Source organism: Diceros bicornis, chromosome 37, assembly GCF_020826845.1.
Source record: "Diceros bicornis minor isolate mBicDic1 chromosome 37, mDicBic1.mat.cur, whole genome shotgun sequence".
Taxonomy (NCBI): Eukaryota; Metazoa; Chordata; class Mammalia; order Perissodactyla; family Rhinocerotidae; genus Diceros; species Diceros bicornis.
In genome coordinates, this window is record NC_080776.1 from 21,956,317 (window position 1) to 21,978,883 (window position 22,567).

At 44.7% G+C, this 22,567-nt stretch overlaps 1 protein-coding gene across 1 annotated transcript in view; it reads left to right on the top strand.

Annotated features, from left to right (window-relative positions):
- Positions 1–1,534: 1,534 nt before the first annotated feature.
- The window catches only part of TRPM8 (transient receptor potential cation channel subfamily M member 8), a 78,289-nt gene continuing 57,256 nt past the window's right edge, over positions 1,535–22,567 (top strand). The window contains exons 1-6 of the mRNA XM_058533258.1: positions 1,535–1,651; positions 5,127–5,200; positions 11,732–11,888; positions 12,854–13,031; positions 15,531–15,703; positions 21,888–22,062. Of these exons, the coding sequence (XP_058389241.1) occupies positions 1,535–1,651; positions 5,127–5,200; positions 11,732–11,888; positions 12,854–13,031; positions 15,531–15,703; positions 21,888–22,062 (874 nt within the window). The remainder of the gene's footprint in view (positions 1,652–5,126; positions 5,201–11,731; positions 11,889–12,853; positions 13,032–15,530; positions 15,704–21,887; positions 22,063–22,567) is intronic.

Below are 22,567 nucleotides of genomic sequence, written 5' to 3' on the forward strand. Positions count from 1 at the left end.
CTGGGCTGAGGGCTCAGCAACAGTATGGCTGAGCCGTGAGTCTTAGGCCTCCCCACATCCAGGGCTTATGGAATGCAGCGGGAAAGTAATTTGCAAACCGAAGGAGGATTTGGAGGGTGGGAAGGGGTGTTACCTATTCATTTAAATTGTTCACTCAACGAATATTTGTACAGATCTACTCCCTGCACTATGCCAGACAAGGGAGATCTGGCCCTTGCCCTCAGCAAGCTAACAGGGCCAGACAGGTCACGAATCAGGTCCGGACACTCACGGCTTGGTGGGGAGTAGAAGATGCTGCCAAAGCAGTAACCTGGCACCTGCCCTTGGGCATCACAGGGCACCTCCCTGAAGAAATGACGTGCGAGTGAGGCTGGGAGGATGACCAGGAGATAACCAGACGGAGGGGCCTTGAGGAAGAGGGTTCCAGACAGAAGGTGGGGCTGCAGATGGGAAAGGCGGGGCCCATGTGAGGAGCAGGGCCCAGAGGGAGAGGGAGGTGTGTGCTGTCAGGCTGGGAGGAGGGCCTAAGTGGCAACTGTGGGCTGCTGGAGAGGCGGGCGAGGAACGAAGGAGGTGGGACTGCCACTTGGATGTGGTGGTGACAGGGTGGGGGGACGGTCACGGGCAGCTAGGAGAGCTTGGTGCCAAGAGGAAGCATGGAGACACAAGGAGGCAAGAGTGTAGGAGAAGGATGATGCTTTCATTCTAGAAATGTCATGTTTACTGCGTCTGCGGACAACACGGGATGTCCTGTAGGCCATGGGTGGTTTTTGTCTGATGCTTGGGAATTGGGTCTGAGTTAATGTTTGGGAGACAAGAGGGACATAGAGCTCCTGCAGCTCGGGATGGGAGGGTCTGAGCTTGAGAAGAGCAGGGGGCAGCCCAGGAGACGTTTCCATGGCAACTGAGGTGTCTGTGATGCCCTGGCTAATGGCCTGCTCCGGAGCCTGGGAGGGAATTGCCAGCATCCCTGGGACTGATGTGCCAGCTCTGAGTCTAAGGGTGATCTGGGGCACACTGACCCTCAGGCCCTACACCACTGTCCCTCAAGGTCCTTCTCCCCCTTCGCTTGGTTGGATCAGGGCCAGGATCCTTCTCCCCTGCTCATGGCCCTGTCCTCTCATCCTCTAGCCCATGAAAGCTGCAAGTTACAGTTTGTTCTGCAAGTTTCTTTTACTCCAGATTCATTAACTTAGATATAGCTATTGCAAACCTCCTGTGTGTGGTGGTCTGTGATCCCACCTCGGAGAGAGGGCACCCAGGAGGGCCCTACCCGAGGCGTGAGGGACCAGGGAAGAGTAACTGAAGGCTGGAGACTCAAGCTGGGTCCTGGAGGATGAAGAGGAGGGAGGCGAGAAGAGCAGGGACAGGGGTACAGTCACTCCACGGGGGTGGCCGATGGAGCATGGGACGCTCTGCAAATGGCCAAGGGGAAAAGGTGGAGGGAAGGGGCTTCGTGATCAAGCTTTGAATGGAGCCCTTTTACTGTTTGTAACCCAAACTTGTCCCTCCCCCATTCTCCACAGGAGAACAGATGTCCTTTGAGAGCGCCAGGCTCAGCATGAGAAACAGGAGGAATGGCATGCTGGACAGCACGCGGACCCTGTGCTCCAGCGCCTCGCGGAGCACGGACGTGTCCTACAGTGAGGGCGTAAGTCGAGGCGGGCAGCGCCGCCATCGTGTCACAGTTAGGAATATTTGGGGACCAATATTCTTTTTTTAAAAAGATCAGATCTCAACATATAGTATTTTGTTCTGTGAGTTATTTTTGTCAAATGTAGAAGCATTTCCTTGTCTGTGCCGTTTTCCAGCATTCCTATTTTAAAGATTGTTAAAGTAACCTTAATAAGTGATTAAATAATGCATTTGTTATGAAATTTTAAGTACCGCACTTTTAATATTCATTTACTATTTAATGCTTGGCGTTCTTGCTTCCAGTCCCGTCAGCTCACCTCAGAAATGATTCTTGAGTCTGAGTCCTTTTCTTCAACCCTGTAGCTGGGGCCTCAGTTTGGGTCCACGTTTGCTTCCGCCATAGCTTCTCCTGTTCTCTGGGGTGCCCACCTGTCTCATTCCAAGCTGGCACCATGTTGCTTTCAGGACGTGGAGACACACCCAGTCAGCCCTTACTGGATGGGCTGGCCTGGGGGTGGGGTGGCTGCCTCTCCCATCCCTGTCCTTCCGGGCACCTGGGTAGTTCCCACAGGTGTTCTGCTCACTAGCAGGTCATCGAGAACACTCTCCTTTGTCAGGAAATACAGACGACCTTGCAGACTGCGACCACGGTTCCCTCGTGACTGTAGTGTTAGGTCGGGATAGTGGCTGGCTTCAGAAGAAAGGAAAGAGGAGGGGTTGGGAGTGGGGATGCTTCTGGGGTGCTGGGCACATCAGGATTTTGATCTGACTGGTGGTTATGTGGGGGCTGACTTCGTGATCCATCAGTGAGCTGTAAAAAAACAAACAAGCAAGCCAAAAATTCTGTCCCCCGACCCTGCGTATTTAAGGAGGCTCCGGCTCTCAGAGACCGTCCCTGAACTTGCCCACTCTGGACACTGAGCATCTCCTTAGATTTTGGAGACGGCACCTGGTCTGAACTTAGCCCTGACCCTGCAAGAAATAAACTGTGGGCAAAAGATGGTGGTGGCCTCTTCAATGCTGCCCCCTCGTGCTGTCCTCCTTTAGCCTCAAGCAATGAAAGACCTCTGGGAGGGCAGAAAAGGCCTTTCTAGATGGCGCATGGACTCAGGCCTTGGTGCCTCTGGGAGATGGACAAAGGCCGACTCTCTTGCTGAGCTCCTACGGGCTCCCACTGGATATCCTGGAGGGTTTTCTCAACCTCTCAGAGATGCGGGCGGCCCCGGGGGTAGATCTTCTGAGACCGCCCACGGGCGTCTCAGTTCTGAGGGGTTCCTGTTGTCCTCTGAGAACACATATTTTCAGCAGAAATTTTTAGCAACAAAGCAATTTTTATCTCTACCCCTCCCCCACGATCATTGATTTCATAAGCTCATACCTCTGTTGAGCTTTCCTCATTTGTGTTAAGCAGACTTAAAATTAGTTAAGAGGAGAGAGACTATTACCAGGAAGAAAGGGCATCGCAGGTTTTCAAAATTTTTGCATTGGAACTAGTGTAGAAATTATTTGTGCTTTCTACATTTTTATTGGAAAAGAATGTACAAATGTAAATTTTCAGCTCAAGGAAGATTAGTGAAATGAACGCTCTTGTACTCACCCCCAGCCTAAGGAACAGGCTATCAACAAGACTTCAGCAGTCCTCCACGTGCCCTGCACGTTGGGGTCCCTCCCTCTGGTCAGAGATGACCACTGTCTTGAATGATGTGTTACTCATTCCTTGTTTTTATTTATAATTTTACAATTTGCATATGTATCCCTAAACAATACGTTGTTTACTTTTGTCTGCTTTTGATATATGGAATTACACACCGTCTTCGTTTGGGAGTTTGTTTCTTGACGCCGTTGTCTTTGCGATTCATCCACGTGGACAGGTGCAGCAGGCGCTGATTCACTTCGCCGCTGTGTGGCTCTCCACCGGGTGCTTATGTTTATCCAGCCTGAGGCGGGTGAACATGTGGGTTTCTGGTTTGCTACCGGGAGCAATGCCGCTCTGAACACTCGGACGTGTGAGCCGGGCTCCCTGGGAAACACGCTTTGGGTTGAGGCCAGGTGGGTAAAGGGGAACACCATTCCCTCATGCCATGATGAGGTCCATGTCTGGGTTTAAGACATAGGATTTATGAGGATTTATGGGGAAACCCGTTCAAAGGGTTGAGAAAAGGAGGCATGTGGCCCCTGTTCTCTGATGTCTCAGGACGTATGGAAGGGTGGCAAGAGGGAAGACTGCTGAATGCACTGTGGACTTTGCTCCAGGAGAGAGACTGCCCCCACCCCTTTCTGTGGTACACGGCTGGTGACTGCCTCGCTGTAGGGGATAAGGAGTCAGGGCTGGCTTTGGTGCCAGTGGCCTGACTTGGGAGGCCAAACTTGCATGAAGTTCTCTGAGAACTGCAGCTGCCAGTGCCCGGTGACCCAAGGGAAGTGGATTTGGGCTTCCAGCCCCTCCTCCCCAGCGTAAGGCAGCCCCCTAAAGCTGACAACCCAATGCTGGGCATTCTGAGCTGATGGATCATTCACGGGACAACCCTACCTCTCTCTCCATAAGGTACTAGTTCTAGGGGTACAACTTTACTGGCAACGGTGGACAATTTTCCAGAGTGGTCGTACCAATCCACTCACCCAGCCACAGCGGGCCTGAGGCCCCAGCACCTTGCCCCTCACCCACATTTGGTGTCAATTGCCTTTTTAATTTTTCCAGCCTGGCGGGCATGCAGTGGAATGTCATGGTGGTTTCCCTTCACATCTGCCTCATTACTGAGGAGGCTGAGTTTTTCACACATTTATGGCTTGTGTGTCCTCTTTTATTCAATGTCTTTTACCACTTTTCCATTAGGTTGTCTGTCTTATTCTTGGCGATTTATAGTCCTTTATATATTCTATTTACCCATCCTATCATATTAATACATGTTGCAAATATCTTCTCCCCTTTGAGGAGTGTAGATATTTTGAAAGTATTTTTCATCTGTTTCCAAATAGTTTGCTTCTGCCAGCTAAAGGGAAGCTTTGGTTTATAAAGGTTTTTGGTGGTTTGTCAGAATTGGGTCCCGCATATGCCTTCCCACCTTGCCCAAGGGGGAGCAAATACAACCAAAGAAGGAATTTTTGGAATATATCTTCTTTTGAAAAGCAAAGCACAGAAGGAATGGGAATCGGCCCTGAGATGTGATTTATGCTAAACTGTCAACAAAGGGTTGTATTCCCCTGGTAGCCCTAGAGATGGAAAACACCATTTGTATGTGTATAATGACATTTATTACAAGATAACTCCAAGTAACTTTCAGAAAAATTTGCATTTAATGATAAAAATTTAAACGTATGCCTCTTTTTAAAAACCGTGTACTCTAAAAATCGTGAACAGATGCTGCATGCTCTGCATATATGGTAAATTCTTAAAACCTTTGGAGTAGGCTGCGTCATATTTAGTATGCATTAATAACAGCAAGGAGTGAGGATCAATCAGTAATGTGTTGTCCAATGTTCTTTCTCCAAAGGACTTGGTGAATTTTATTCAAGCAAATTTTAAGAAACGGGAATGTATCTTCTTCACCAAAGATTCCAAGGCCACGTAAGCAACTATTTTCCCTCCGTTTTTCTTCCACGTCTGAAGATAAATTATCAACAACCATTACAACAAACAAACAAATGCTTGCTCGTTCATTATTAAAGTTGTTTTCATCTTGCCATTCTCAGAAATGGTGTGTGAGCAGGAAGAATTTTCTCAGAAATGGTCTGCGAGCAGGAAGAATTTGGCAAGTAGCTTGGAGTCGGTCCCTAGAGCGACTTCATTTTGTTTGATATTTAGCTATGGCGATAGTCGGTAAAGGCTCCAAGAGGCTGCTTCCCCCTTCAGTAGTCCCATGAGCCTGGGAGCCCACCTGAGTGGCCATGGCAGTGCACGTTGTTGTTTTAGAGCAGATGGCAGGTGACACTAAGCGTGTGTGCACACATGGCAATCTGACCTGCTCCTCTGTCAGGCTGTCATGCCCTTTTGTTGACTTTGAGCCTTCCCATCTATTGGGTGTTCATCTGCTCTGAGTCTCGTGTGTTTTAGAAAATCAAGGCTGGGTTACAAAAGCCATGGGGAGCAGCCTCCAGCAGCTCTGCACCCAGGAGGTCCTCAAAGAATGTTACCTAATGAGTGAGTGAGTGAATGGATTGACTGCTGGTCTCTCCCACAGCAGATGCACCTAGATCTAATGAAACAATGTTAATCCACCTCCCTCTCATCTTGTTCCTCTCTGCCCCCTCTCTTTTGCCTGCTGGCGATAGGAGAAAAAGTCTAGCTAGTAATTGACTGGATAGTTGTTGCTGTAGTTTATAATTACAGCATTGACCCTCTGTTGAGCAGAGGCAGTGAACAGAGGAAGGATGTAAGAATGAGCAAGAGCAGAAGCTTTAGAATCTGCCCTGGGTCCAACCTTGGCCTGGCTGCCTGCTCACTGCATGACCTTGAGCCAATTACTCTCTTTTCTGAACTGAATTTTCTCATCCTAAAACTCTAGAAAAGCACACCTATGGGTTGTGGGAAGGAGTCAATGAAGTAACACATAAAATACCTACCACAGTGCCTCAGAGCCTAAAAGGTTCCCAATAAATGTGTTCTCTTATTTCACGTGAATTAGAAAATGAACATCAGAAACACTAAGAGATCTCTACTTTGTCATTGGTATAAATGTATTCATCATGAGTCATTTTGACTCTATGAGTCAAACTCTATGAATCAGCTATTTATCTCCCCTATGTTTCACTGAAAGATTTTGCTGTTAATATATTTGTTTGACTGACAGAAAACACCATTTGGATGCATTCATTCATTCAAGAAATATTTATTGGGTGGGGCTGGCCTGGTGGCCGAGCGGTTGAGTTTTCGAGTCCTGCTTCGGCGGCCTGGGGTTCGCCGGTTCGGATCCTGGGCACAGACCTACTCAGGACTCATCAAGCCGTGCTGAGGCGGTATCCCACATAGAAGAACTAGAGGGACCTACAACTAGGATATGCAACTATGTACTGGGGCTTTGGGGAGAAAAAAGAAAAGGAGGAAGATTGGCAACAGAAGTTAGTTCAGGGCCAATCTTCCTCTAAAAAAAAAATGTATTGGGCTTTTACTATGTCACGGGGACTTTATATACTTGATTGCTAATTCTATAACCCCTCTGCAAGGTAGCTGCTACTATCATTTGACCAGGCACGTGGGACCCAGGGGTCTTCAGTATTTTACCCATCACGTGGCCAGTGGGAGATAGATGAGGGGTTAAACCCAGGTTTTCTGATTCCTAGGTTGTGCGTTCTTTCTATCCCCAGCTTTTGCCCTTTCTATGCCTCAGGCAGACCATTTTCATCAGCAATTTCTTAGTTGCAGATATTCAATCTAATTGGCTTAGGTGACAGGGGGTCGTCCCATTACTGACTGAAAAGCACAGCCAGATGCAGGGCTCAATTTCACCAAGACCCTGTCTCTTTCTACCTGTTGTTTCTGCTGTTTTCTGGGTGGCCAGGCTCTTCACAAGTGGTGTCAAAATGGTCACCATATCTTTGGCTTACATGCTATCAGCTTACCATTTTACCACTGCAGGAGAGAGGGCCTCATTCCTAGCAATTCCACCAAAAGTCCTGGGTTGATGTTCATGGCTCTTATTGGCCTGGTTGGGCCGTGTGCCTGTCTCTGAGCTAATCCTTGGGGCTGGGGGATGGAATATGTTGATTGGCCAGGCTTGGGTTATGTGTCCACATGGACCCAGTGTGGAAAGGGATGATTCCTCAAAGGGAAATCCAGGTGGTCCTACCAGCAGAAGAGAAAATGGATGCAAGGTAGGGAAGCCTGGAGCGGTCCACCTTAGATGCTTGATTCAGCTTGAGTCTGGCTGGAACAAAGGGAGATGTGGTGAGCAGCCCCACCCTCAACAACACAAGTAGAGGACAAGAAGATGTCAGAGTCTTCCAGTTCCCATCTCAAAGGGACACAAGGTTGTAGACCAGGGTCAAGACTCTATACTCTTTGAGCTTCTCCATATTTATTATTTTATCTCTCCATAGGTAGTGGGAATACTCTGTGTAATCTAAATTTCCCATCAGACAAGCGAATCAGATGAAGTGACTCTTAATATTCTACCCCAGTTTTGCTGCTGCTTGCCACACCAGCTGACATAGGCTGTCCAAAGTCTCCCCAGAGAATCCCTGGGGTTGCGTCATATGTGCTAAGCCCAGACTATTCATGTCTCTCCACCCTAACCCCTTGTGGATGTCTATTTCTTGAGCAGTCACTGGAGAGTGATGCTTGACCATTGTCCCTGTTGCTGGATGCCCTCTGAGACTTTGCCGCCCAGTTTAGTGGCTGTCCACTGGCACTCCTGAGGCTGTAAGCCCCTGATCTGGCTTTGTTCTCTTCAGTTCTCACTGCCTCAGCCATGCTGGGTTCCAGGTAGAAACTAGAAGAACTCTACTTCCGCTATAGCTGCTCTGTGCAATGGAACTCTCTGCCATGAGAGAAATATTCTATATCTGCAATGTCCATTATGGTAGTCATTAGCCACATGTGGCTATTGAGCATTTGAAATGTGGTTAGTGTAACCAGTGAATTGAATTTATTTCATTTTGATGAACTTAAATATAAAGTTAAATAGCCACACATGGCTAGTGACTACCTTATTGACAGTGTAGCCCTATAGGATTCAGACCTGGCTTGAGAGGTAGAACTAGGGTCCTGATGTTCTCCTGTCCTCTTCAGCTCTCCTCTCTGTCACCCCTATCCCTCCTCCAGGTATCTGAGCTCTTAATGCCTTTCTGGCCTCTTCAATATTTGTAAACCAATTCATGCAAATTGATGCTTAGAGGGCTACCAGCTCAGCCCACAGACCATCAACATGGAGCCACACAACTCTCTGTGTCAAGGTCACCTGAGACACGCCCCTACTCTTAGAAGGGAAAAGGGCTCAAGAATCTGTCTTCAGTTGTAGCAAGGATGGGTGGGGCAGGGAATTCTCTCCCCACCCTGCAATGAGCTTGGGTAGGTATGGACAGACCCCAAAGGATAGGGGGATGGTAGTAGCTAAGGAGAGGGGAGAGGAAGCCAACTTGGACCCTAGTGGGTGGGACTCTGAGACCATGGGCAGCAGTCTTGGCTCAGGAAATGCCCTGGGACTTAGTAAGAGAAATGACTGAGGCAACTGTGATCAATTCTGGATGACTTTTTTTTGTTGGCCACACTGAGTGATGCCCCAGGGAACTGTTCCTTTGGAGGCAAGATTGCCACTGGAAGCGTGATTTTGAATCCAAGCTCTAGCTCAATTTTTACAGATCCAGAAAATATTGAATGTTCTGACATATATTTTGAAAACAGATAATTTCCATACTCTATAGTAATTAAGACTTTTGGTTACAAGAATGCAAGGTAGCTTAACCTAAAAGGGGGGATGTACTATACGGAGACAGGAATGCCAGAAACAACCTAAGAGAGAGAAGTGGCTGGGTGTCTGGGCTGGTTAGGGCCATGGCTGGAACATGTGGGGACTCAAGAAGTCTTCTCTGTCTACCTTTTATCTCCACCTCTCCCTGCACACCTGCTTCTTTATCAATGTAGACACAATTGTGTTGTGTTGCCTGGAACTTCCATGTCTCAGGTCTAGACCTGGAGACATGGGAACAGCTCTTTTGGTCCTAACTCCAAATTCCCAAGAAAAGGATTCCTATGTCAATTCTGGATTGACTTCCTACCTCTGGGCCCATCAACTGTGGACAGTTCCACAGGATTCAGTTGTATGAACAGGCTTGTCTTGATCCAACTGTGTCATTGAGGTTGAAGAGTGAGGTTGAAGAGTGAAGAGTCCCACGGGGGTCCACATCAAATGTGTAATCTCCAGCAGGGACTCACACTGATGGATTATCTGCAGGCTCTCCCATAGGAGAGCAAGTTGCTTTCAAAGATTCCCACTGGGATATATTTGTTCCTCATTATAAAATCTCTTTGTTGAATGGCTTTGGCAGTTACCCTGGGCTTCCAGTACTTCAAAAAGATCTCTATCAGTAGAGTAACTCCAGGTCCACGTAACATGATCAAAGCCAATTGTGTCCAGGTGGTAGAATCTTGGCCACAACTGGAATCCATCTGCTTCTGGTGCAGTCATAAAACTTGCCTACAAAGCAACTAGTTTCTGCTCGTATTATATTTTTAGAAATAGTCACAGAAATGCATATCACTATCATCATCCTGTAAAATGAAAATGTGATCCTCCACCACAGAGCGTTTTTAGAATTAATACATTTTGCCATCTGTCAAATAAGCTCAACAGTGAGGAAGACCTTGAGAAGAGAGCCCTTCTCTGGTCATGGCAGCCATGTACAGTTAAGCCTATCCTCTGGAAGGCAAAAATACTTGTTTTACAAAATTACTCAGGATGGATGAGGATACAAACGACTTGCAAGAAGACCAATCAATGTATTTATTCACTATTGTGGAACCTGGGACACTGATAAGAGACGGAGGCACTGGTCCTACCAGGGCTTGGGCAACAAAGTATAAACTGTGACGGTCGTGCACAAATCAGGACGTTTGTCACCCACTGGTGGTGGCCTTGTCTTGTTCCACTGTCTTTGCTCTCTCAGAAAAAGGAGACATCTGTCCCTCTGGCCTCTTTCAGTGGCCAAATATGTCTCTCACTAGGCTGCTCTCCAGCCTCCTTGGGACAGAACTCTTCATTCTCCTTCTACACTGGCCATGGCCCCCTTGAATTCCTAGCACCCTCCTTAAGCTTGTCCAGAGACTGATTGGAGAGGAAATAAGGAGAGATGCAGAACCATGTGGGTGAGACAGGGAGAAAGAAACCGGGAAGAGGGTGAGCAGTGCCTCCCTAGGGAGAGTTGCTTTGGCCACATTAGAATTTTTGCTGTGGTTGTTGTTCATCTCTTTGGAGACCATGACCCTCAGAATCCAACACAGCCCTGGAGAGAGGGGCCAAGCAGTCATGGCATGCATTTTTAGATTTTTTTTTTTTTTTTACTATATTTTTGCTTCTTTTCTGTTGCCACTGCCTTTGCTATTCCTCGATTTGCATGTATGGCACCACCATAACCTAAAGTCACTTGATAGAGCGCGTACTGTGTGCTGGGTCCAGCTGGATGCTCTGCATAATTTCCAACCGTCTCAGCAAGCCCAACAAGAGAAGGACTGTGTAGGATAAAAGGAAGTGTTCTGTTTGTTCCTCGCTGCACTCTGCCAGGTGTTGTACTTAGCTGTTCCCGAGAGATCACAAGAAACCCAAGACCCGGAATCCCATCCAGGTAATCTCTGGACGCCATGGAGCTCAGCCCAGGTCTGACTCCGAGTGGATTTTCCATCCATGTTTGCTGAACAATTACAGCACATTGGGAAGGAGAAGGGGAAGAGGCTTCACCTCTTACTATCCTTTCATCCTCTTCCAATTTCGTATCATGCATATGTCATTTAAAAAACAATTAAATTTAGTTCTATTGCACCTTTAATGGGAAGAAATGGTGTTCATTTATTGCAGTTTATCCTTGTCTAGCCCAAATTATTGAAAGTTTCCCAAGCAGGTGATGTCCAGCACGGAAAGGATGGTCTCTCTACATTCTGGAATGCTGTGGGCCCCTGCCAGGGGACCACCTCTCTCCAGGGAGTAGAGCCCATGGGGAGGGTTCACCTCACTTCAGAAGAGCTGGGCAAACTGGCGGGGCTGGCACCAAGGCACTGAGCCCTGCCCCAGGGCTCCTGTGTGTCACGAATCACGCAGGAAGCTGAATAAACAGTTTCCAGATTTCTAAGACCCAATCCCACAATAACCTCATGGCTACTTGCGCAGATGATAGACTCCACGAGGGCAGAGTCTGCTCTCCTTATATCTTATGTCTCAGCACAGAGCCAGCTTGCTGGCAGACGGACAACAGACAACAGGGATAGAACACCAGGATAGTTTGTGAACAGCCAACTGAGATGATGAAAATAGTCTGAAAATAACACCTGATGGTCAAATCTCTTTTTGTGTTTATTTAAGCTAATGATGTGTGACTTATTCTAAAAATGTGACAGACTATTTAAGTAGGTTTAATGAAACCTGTTCCTTCCTGTGAATATTATTCTGCTCAGGGAAAACGTGTGCAAGTGTGGCTATGCCCAGAGCCAGCACATCGAAGGCACTCAGATCAACCAAAACGAGAAATGGAATTACAAGAAACACACCAAGGAATTTCCAACTGACGCCTTTGGGGATATTCAGTTTGAGACCCTGGGGAAGAAAGGGAAGGTAACCAGTGGTTTTCCACTTTAACTAGCTAATTCATATACCAACACAACTTGGGCTACTTTGAATTGTCTAATAGTGTGGAGGCGGGAGAGATGGGCAGTCAATGCAAAAACTATTGCAGAAAAAGATAAACCTTGTAAAAGTCAAAAGCTGTGATTGGATTACGTGCATCTGGAGAACTCCACAGATGGTGACTGGATGATCACCCAACGGCCTTTCTCCGCACACACTGCGGCATTCATGTAACATCCACGTTGATGCCCACTGCTACAAAAGGCCCGATGAACACTTTTGTGAATTGTCCCGTTTAGCTTGGCATATGGCATTCTTGAGAATACATATGGCCCTGAATAAGGTGGCATTTCCCTCTACACACCCACATAGCCGGCTTTTACACGGGGTTTTACAACAAAGTTTAATGACTGGAAGTGCATATCCTTAAATCCTCCTCTGTGCTCCATCTCAATGGCTGAACTATCCACAGCTAACTGGAAGCCTGGGCCTTGACTCCTTCTGTCCTGAAGCCCAGTGGTTGTGGCCCTGGAAGGTGACCCTGCTGGTCCACTGCTGTCTCTTCCGAGGGTCCCTGCCCCAAGATGGGCCACCACTATCCCTTGCCTTTCCACAGCTCTCTCTACCTGTCTGGTCCCGCAAACTGTAGTCAACACTACCGCTGGAGGACTCCCTCAGATGTAAATCCCATCCCTCACAGGTGCCCCACTGCCTGCAGGATCAAGTCCCAAGCTCTCCCGCTGGCTGGGAAGACCCTTCAGTGGCATCCACATCCCCTTAGTCTACTGCTTCTCTTCCACTTCCCCGTGGGACCTCGGCACCACCCCTTCCTGGGACCCTCCTTAGCTGCGATGCGCTCTCCTCACGCCCTCCCACAGGGGCAGGTGAGGCAGGGGCTAAATCCGATGGTCAGGTGAACAGTGCCGACCCTATGCTTTCCCTCTTCCCCACAGTACATCCGATTGTCCTGTGACACCGACGCGGAAACCCTCTACGAGCTGCTGACCCAGCACTGGCACCTGAAAACGCCCAACCTCGTCATTTCTGTCACCGGCGGCGCCAAGAACTTCGCCCTGAAGCCGCGCATGCGCAAGATCTTCAGCCGCCTGATCTACATCGCGCAGTCGAAAGGTGCGCGCGGTCCCCGCGGTCCCCGCGGTCCCCGGGAATTGCACCCGCGGCGGGTCAGGCCATCCTGGCTGCGCAGCCTCTTCCGAGACAGAAATTCCCGTATGCAAGTCCTGCGCACAATCCAGACGCTCTGCAACTAGATGATTAATCATTATCTTATTAGAAGCAAGATCCTTGAATGAATGGACAGCCAGGGAGCTCTGGCGGATCGGGGGGCGTTTCACGAAGTAGCTTTAAAATCAGCGTTAAGGTGCTTCCTTGCGGGTAATTTTATGTTTCTTTTAATCTTCTGGTGAATCAAAAAGGAAAGTTGAATTTGCTCTTTAATTTTGAGGTCAGTGATGCGCTTTTGGAAATAGGGACAGTGCCTGACAGTTTGTAAGGACAACGGTAGTGTTTGATAGAGATCAAAATAAATAACCGTGGCTCTGTTACTTGAAATATTCAGCTTAACCTTTTTTTCTTTTTAACTTTTTACTGTGAAAAATTTCAAACCTACAGAAGAGTTATAAGAATACTACAATGAACATCTGTCCACCCTTCATTTAGATTCACCAATTGTTAACATTTTCCCACATTTGTCATCTCTTTCCGTATCCACATATTGTGATATTTTTTTTTGAATCTTTTGAGAGTAAATTGCAGGCATCACAACCGTAGCCCCTAAGTATGTCAGCACGCATCTCCTAAGAACAGAGGTGTTCTCTCACATAACCCAAGACATTTTTCAAACCCGCCAAAGTTAACATTGACCAGTACTGTTACCTAAAAAAGAGTCCTATTTTAATTTTGCTAATTATCCTGACAATGTCCTTTAGAGCAAAAAAAAAAGTTTTTTTTTTTTCCTCCATCTGGACTCCAAGACATTTAGCTTTTTATATCATAGCAAACTAAAAAGCTTTCCTTCATCTGGAACTGTTCTTTGCCTTTCTTGGTCTTTCAGGACATTTTTGAACACTATAGGCAAATTATTTTTGCAGACTGTCTCTGTCTGAGTTTGATTGGTGTTTCCTCATGATTGGAATCAGTTGATCTAAGCCTAATATTTAAAAACTTTTTTATTAGGAATATTAGTTGATTGACAGCACTAAGGAATTTAGTGTCTTAGTTTAGATATGAGTTTTTCCTTAATGTCAAGAAGAAATTGAGATTTTTTTTCACCCCACTTATTCTTCTCATTTCCTGACCAACCAGAGGGGGCCCACTGTGGGTAGTAACTTTGTAACGAAACAGAGTAACTCAGCTTCCTTACTACTAAATCCTGAACACACATCATTTACTCATTGAACACACTTATTAAATGCCTACTATGTGTCAGGAATTGTTTTAGGTGCTGGGAGTATGGCAGAACAAAACAGACAGAAGTCCCTGGCCTGGAATATCTTCTTAGATGAAGTGAGGGGCCAGAGCTGGGAAGTCAATAATCTTGTTGTGCTCTGCGTTGGCCATGGGAGAGGGAGAGCTACTTCATTTTCCAGTGCCTCAGTTTGAAGGGGGATGTTGACAACTGAAATCTGTCTAGAGGAAGGACACTGGGTATGGAGGGGTCTGGAAGTCACATCCTGTGAGAACTGGCGAAGGAATCAGGTATGAAAATTCTAAGGACTACATCACATTTACCTTAAAATATTGGAAGTAAAATCTTGGAAGTACTTTTATGTGGGAGCTGACTAAACTTGTTCCTCACTGCTGAAAACAGTAGTAAAATTAGAGAACGGAGACAAATAGTGGACAGAAGGACTTTCTGACCATTGGAGGAGTGGGCTCTGCCTCCAGACTCCTGAGCCTCCACGACCAGAGCTAATCAAGGGAGGCTGGGACCATCCCTCAGGCTGGATTCCTGCGTGGGAAGCATATTAGACCAGAGTCATTTTCAACTTTAGATTCTATTATTATACTAAATAATATTTTGTAGGTATTTTATTTACTTCAATTTTGAAAAACAAAAACAAAAACAAAATAAAAAACCATACAAAACCCTTGACATTGTGAAGATCATCAAATGCAAACCTTAAAATACTAGTTTGCAAAATTGTGTAATTATAAAGTAAAGTTAAATTGTAGGCACCAGGATCATGCCAGGAAGGTCACACAGATCCACCGAGGTGGGGGCCTGGGAGCACAGGGCAAGTGCTCCACTCTCCATGGAGGTGCTGCCTAACTTGCTCAGAGGCTCAGACCAGGCACTTATTACCCATAAAAAGATTCACCTGAGAGGCTGGCTAAAGATGCAGGCTCCCTGGTCCACCTGCCAGAGAGTCTGATGATGTAGATCTAGAGAGGGGCCGAGAATTTGTATTCTTTTTTATCCAGCATCGCTTAGAAACGCTGAGAGCCTCTTTTCCTTCCTTTTCATACGGTCACAGGTGAGGTCCGTTCTGAAGTGTGGTGGCAGTGCAGTGTCCTGTTGCTCCCGGAGTGGGGTCTTCTTTAGGGGTCTTTGAGCACAGGACAGGAATCCGAGCCAGCTGAACATGTGCTCTTCTCCCTCATTGACAGGCGCTTGGATTCTCACTGGAGGCACCCACTATGGCCTGATGAAGTACATCGGGGAGGTGGTGAGAGACAACACCATCAGCAGAAACTCAGAGGAGAACATCGTGGCCATTGGCATCGCAGCTTGGGGCATGGTCTCCAACAGGGACACCCTCATCAGGAATTGCGATGTTGAGGTAGGGCGGGTCAGGAGGAGCTCTGCGGGGTCACGTGGGAGAAAGCCTATGGCATGGGGCTTTGTGATGCAGTCAGCTCATAGGGAAGTCAGCCTTGCAAGGAGCACCTTTGGAACCTCAGGCATTAAAGACAAGGATGACATAATCGAAGAACATCCACTGGAGTTGCCAATGGATGTGTTTTGTTCATTAAAAATTTTTCCCAGCAAATTGTGTTAGAATCAGGTTTTTTATTCTTTATAACAATGACCTGATTCCATCCCCAGAGGGCTCAAGCCCTGGCTCCCACGCCTTTATTGCTTGGCCACACTCATGGGAATTGAAATTAATGCCTAGGCCACTGGTTAATTCGGCACCAAGAGGGCTCTAAGACACCCTTGCCTCCAAAGTTTCCTGTGAACATATTTAGATAGTAAACACGCATTTCATTGTTAAAATACAAGGTAGACAGATGGGGTTTTGCATCATGTGTGGAATGTTGAAAACAGCATTTCTAGTGAGATGAGGACCTCCTTAAGCAACACGTGCTCTCTACCCAGAAGCTTTGGGCCAGATGCTCAGAAATCCCAATTTATTCCACACTGTCTTCCACCTGGTCCTCCTTAGAAGTTTAGGCAGTAAATGTTCAGGATTCTGGGAATCACTGTGGTTATTTTTATTTTTTAAATTATTTTACTTTTGTGTCTGTTACCATTTTTTGGGTTCATAAGGGGCAGAGGGGAGTGGGGAGGCATTTCCTGAGTGTCTCCCAGGAGGCAGCACGGTGGAGTGGTTGGAGGATGGGCTTTGGAGACAGGGAAGTGTGGGTGTGAGTAACTGCTCCCTTGATAAGTGCAGAGTCTGAGCGCGATCCCTTCTCTGAGTTTTTATAATAATAACCTTGTATTGTTATGGGATAAATTAATTGTGCAGAGTGAATGGTAGCTTTTATTGTTATTACTAGATGCTCAGTTAGGGAGGGCAAAATGGTCTCACATCAAATGCCAACTTCAGAGGTGAGAGTGGCCTGGGGGAGGATTCTGAGGACAGTGGCAAGCTGAGCAGGAAAGAATGCTGGTATCTGTTAGTGATGTTTGTCATGGACGTGGGAGTTAACCTTGTGCTGTATAATCATGACCCCCGTGTGGATACGTTACGTATATTATTCATAGCATCACAAAAACAACCCTGTAAAGTATGTATTTTTACCTTTGAATTGGAACAACAAGAACAAAAAGACTTTAGTATTTCCCTGGCGGCAGTTTAGAGGACCCATTCTCTGTCATGAAATAAAACTTGAAATGAATCTATGAAGATTAAACAGAAAACCCCAATCACTTGGAAATTAAGAACCAAACAATCAAACAACCTTCTTGTTAAATAACTTTGGGTCAAAAATGAGCTTTCAAAAATATATGGTTGGCCCTCTGTAACCACAGCACCCGCAGAGTCTGCACCTGCAGAAGACTCAACCAACTGCCAGTGGTTTACACACTGTGTTTACTGTCCATGGTTGGTTGAATCTGAGGATGAAAAGGGCCAACTAAGGGACTCAAGCGTCTGTGGATTTTGCTACCTGAGAGGAATCCTAAAACCCATCCCCCAGGGATACCGAGGGATGACTGTAGTTGCAGGTCACTTAGAAAGCAATGGAAATGAAAACATTACATATTAAGACTAATGATATGTGGCCAAAGCTGCACTCAGAGTGAAATGCATAGTCCTATACCTTTATTACTAAAAATAAAAAAAATTCAATAATAATAATAGCAATAGTAATTAACATTTGTTTACTAACACTTACTATATATTAGGTTCCATTCTAAGTGTTTTACGTACATTAACTCATTTAACCTTCACAACAGTCCTATGAGTTCAGTACTACTATTACCTCTCATTATAGATGAGAAAACTGTGACATAGAGAAAGTAAGAAACTTCCTTAACTCACATGGCTAGTAAGTGGCAGAGACATGGTTCATAGTCCTTTAACCACTCAAGTATGCAAATTAATAGATTTGAAAAATAATGACTCGAACAAAACTTAAAAAGAGCAAGAGGAAAAAATAATATTCAATCAGAAATAATTAGAAAAGAAAGAATAAAAATATTCTTTATTCTCTGAAATAGTTTTAACAATTTAATTTAAGGAATAAATAAAACCAAGAAATCAAATATAATAATAAATATTGAGAAAAATATGGATGCAACATACAACTGTATGTCAATAAATCTGCAAATCTTGTTAGAATTTATATTTTTCTGTAAAACTATAACTTTTAAAAAACTAATTCAAGAGTCCAGCTCAGTGGAGTAGTGGTTAAGTGCACGCGCTCCACTTCAATGGCCCGAGGGTTCGCAGGTTCGGATCCTGGGTGCACACCGAGGCACTGCTTGTCAAGCCATGCTGTGGTGGCGTCCCATATAAAGTAGAGGAAGATGGGCATGGATGTTAGCCCAGGGCCAATCTTCCTCTGCAAAAAAAGAGGAGGATTGGCAACAGATGTCAGCTCAGAGCTAATTATCCTCAAAAAAAAAAAAAATAAATAAATAAAGCAACAAAAAAACTGATTCAAGGGGCCGCCCTGGTGGCGTAGTGGTTAAGTGTGCTCACTCCGCTTCAGTGGCCCGAGGGTTGGCAGGTTCTGATCCCGGGCACGCACAGATGCACTGCTTGTCAAGCCATGCGGTGGCGGCGTCCTATATAAAGTAGAGGAAGATGGGCACGGTTGGTAGCCCAGGGCCACTCTTCCTTGGCAAAAGGAGGAAGATTGGCCTCGGATGTTAGCTCAGGGCTGATCTTCCTCAAAAAAACAAAAGCAAAAACCTGATTCAAGAAGAACTTGAATATGAAAATATGACTAGATGAATTATCAATGAATGAGCTTAAAGGGAAATAGAAAATTACCTCCAAAATTGTTCTGGGCCAGATGGTTTCACCTAGCAATTAAAAAGTCTATTAATTGCTAATTTCAAAAATGTTTATAGTCTCCAACACATGAAGAAGCATGAGATCTTTATAAATTGCTGGAGAAAGAACAAGTTTGTGCTCTTTCTGGAAAAGCATGTGGAAATACATATCAAGAGCATGAAAGCTTCCTAACATATATCCAGTAATCACACTTATAAATACATGACTAGGAAATTTAATATTTGGACAACCATATCATTAAAATATTTCTTATAGTAGCAGGAATTTACATAAACCTAAGTATCTAGCAATATGAATAACGGGAGAATCTTCAGGTAGATTACTGTACAAACATGAGGGAAAATTGTGGAGCCATTAGAATACTATTTCCAAAGATTTTCTGATAGCATGTAAAATGTTTACAATTTTAAATAGAAAATTATGAAATGTATGTCAATCAATCAATGCCTGGAAAAGACACAAATGCCCTCAACTCTTGACGGTGACTAACACTGAGTTGTGGAATTGAGCATGATTTTAATTTTCCTCATGCTTTTCTGCATTTTCCATGTTTTTTACAATAAGCATGGATTATTTTTGGATACTCAAATTATAGAGCTAGTTATTATTCCTTTTATGTTTCTGTTAATGATACTCTTGAGTGACTTAGAGTAATTTTGTAGCAAACTCATATGATCTTGTGGTCAACTTCCTTGTTTTTTTTCTTCCCTGAACAACAGTGTTTGGTCTTTTCATAAGATGAATCTAATAATTGTTCATGATAACTTTGTTGGTGATCTCTTCCTATGTAGTTTCCACTCACAGCTTCATTACAAACCCTACCATGGGGCTATGCTAGGACCTAGATTTAGCTAGCTTGAAACAGTCCTGTATTTCACAAACACTACAGTTTTACATGATTTTGAGGCTCTCTTGCAAGATTTTTTCTCATCTTCTATCAGGTGTTTTTTCTTGAGTCAGTACTACACTTTAAAATTTATTGTTGCAGTACCCATGCATTAAAAAAGATAGCTCAAGTCTCTACTCATTATTCTTATTTGAACTTTAAAATCCCTTTGTGAAGATACAACCACAAGGCAAACAACACAGTACAATTTCACCCTCACTGAGTGGAATCGTATTAAACCTGTAAGCTGCTGCAGGAAAAATTGAAATTGTTATAATATCAAGTCCTCGTCCAGTAACATGCCATGTCTCTCAATTTATGCAAGTCTGTGTCTTTCAGGAAAACTTACAATTTTCCTCATTAGTTCCTACCTAATTCTTCTTAATGTTATTTCTAGAGAGTTTATATTTTTATTATTGTTGTGAATGGGGTCTTTATTTGATGTAATTTTTGAAGTGATTGATTTTTGCTGGTACCTATAAAAATAGTAATTTTTTTTTTTTTGTGAGGAGATCAGCCCTGTGCTAACATCCGCCAATCCTCCTCTTTTTTTGCTGAGGAAGACGGCCCTGGGCTAACATCTGTGCCCATCTTCCTCCACTTTATATGGGACGCCGCCACAGCATGGCTTGCCAAGCAGTCCGTTGGTGCGCGCCCGGGATCCGAACCAGCGAACCCCGGGCTGCCGCAGCGGAGCGTGCGCACTTAACCGCTTGCGCCACCGGGCCGGCCCCCTGTTTGTTGTTTTGAATCAGACATTTTATGAACTCTTGTCTTTGTTCTAATAGTTTTCCAGTAGATTCTCTGGCTGTTTTATGCTTGCAACCATATTATTGGTAAATATCGTTACTTTTTAAAATAACACTTCCATTTAATTATACCTTGCATTTTTTGCTCATCTTGTTGACTTGGCTAAAATGTCCAAATAACAGTGAAGGCAGCAGGTAGGTAGTTGGTGAGAATGAGACTAGTATTTCACCAGTAAATAGGATTTAGCTAAATATATATATATTTTTAAGAAGTATCATAAGGCAGCATCCTTTTATTTCTAGTTTGTGATTTTTTAAATTGACAATGAATGTTGAGTACAAACTATCTTTTTGCTTCTGTTGGGTTATTTTTCTCCTTTAAACCGTAGCCTAATGGACTAACTCCTGGAAACAACACTAATTGTTCCTTAATAATCCTACTGAGTTTAATTAGCCAATGGTGTCTCAGGACTTTTGTGTCCTTGTTCGTTAGAGAGCCTGGTCTTTGGCTTTTCCTTTTGTGATTCTTTCCTTGTTACGGTTTTTGAATCAGTGTTGTGTTCTGGAAGGGTGTAAATGAAATAGGAATTATTTGTTCCAGAAAAGTTTGTCACGTTCTTCCATCAAACGACTGGATGCCTGTGTTACAAATATTATCTCATCTGCCATATCCAGGACTCTCCTGATTGGAGCTCCTGACTGGGCAAGGGCCACCTAGAGAATAGAATTATAACATCTGAATTTTACTTTTCATTCTGCCTCTGTTCTGATCATATAGACACGTCATTAAGAGAGTCAATAACCTTCCTCTCCTCACTGAGTTTTCAACTTAACTTATACTCTTGGAGTTCAGGTTGAAACACCTTTTAATACAACCCTGATATTTTAAAAACTAAACACTTTCAATGGAAAATGACCCCACATGACATGGGTCATGAACTCCTTTCTTTATATTCCCACAGCAGTTTTTTATTCTCTGCTATTAAGTGTTAGGACAAGGTACCTATTTAGTTACTTCTTTTTGTGGTCCTGTAACTATGCGCTTTGCAAGGGTGAAGGTTCTATTTTATTCATTTTTTAATCCACAGACCCTGGCACAGTTCTTGGCATATGACAGAGCCCAGACAAATATATATGTGTGTATATCAACGTCTTCCTTTACCTGTATCCAGACACACACACTCAAATATATGTGTGTGTGTGCATATATATGTGTATATACGTACATATATATAATATGTGTGTATGTGTATACACATATATTTGTGTGTCTGGATATATATATCCATATATACATGTCCCTACACACTTTCCTGAATGCTGTTTCAATAAATTTATACAAAAGAGCACCGGGAGAAGGAACAAGAACTGGATTGGGGATCTGATCCTTACACAGTCACTAGCCGTTTATGTGACAATAGGCAAGTGACCCAACCATTTTGAACCTTCGTTTCTTCAGCTTTAAAATTAAAGCCTGCTCTGTAGGCTCTCTAAGACCCCTCTGAACTTAGGAATCTGGGAGGAGACATCAATATAGTCGAACCCAAAGGGTTAGCCTTCATATGAACATATAAAAATGTCATCATGTATCTTGGCCAACAAATAAAATCTCAAGGACAAGTTTCTTTGTGCTTTTCAGGAGTATTTTTCAGCTCAGTACATTATGGATGACTTCAAGAGAGACCCTCTGTACACCCTGGACAGCAATCACACGCACCTGTTGCTGGTGGACAACGGCTGCCATGGACACCCCACAGTCGAAGCAAAGCTCCGGAACCAGCTAGAGAAGTACATCTCCGAGCGCACTATTCAAGGTCTGTATTTAGGAAGCAGGACATCAGACACACACAATAACATGAGCAGCAGCAGCAACAACACTAGCTCCCAATTATTGAGTGAAGCATGATGAACCCATGTGATTAGGTCCTATTCCCAAAGAAGAGCTGTTATTTCTCTTCTTTCTTTAACACACTAGGAGTGCCTCTGCCTGAGTCACTGTGATATGTACCCTTCAACGTGCTGGAGCAATGGCACATGCTGGCTTGTCCTACCATGGTTTGTCAGCATAGAACATCTGCTGTCTCTTCTGCTAGACAACACTTAAGAACAAGTAAAATCCATGATGGCAAATATGAGCTTATGAAGCGATGCAATTAGCTAGGGTAGAAATGATAAAAACCAACCCACTAGTTGAATAGTTGGATGGTTTACTTCTTTGAATCTTGGCTACTTTTGTGCAATAGAACCAACTAAAACATTGATTTCAAGGGGAGAATGCAGCAGTTGAGTGAGAGCCATTATTTGCTGTGGAAAGTGACA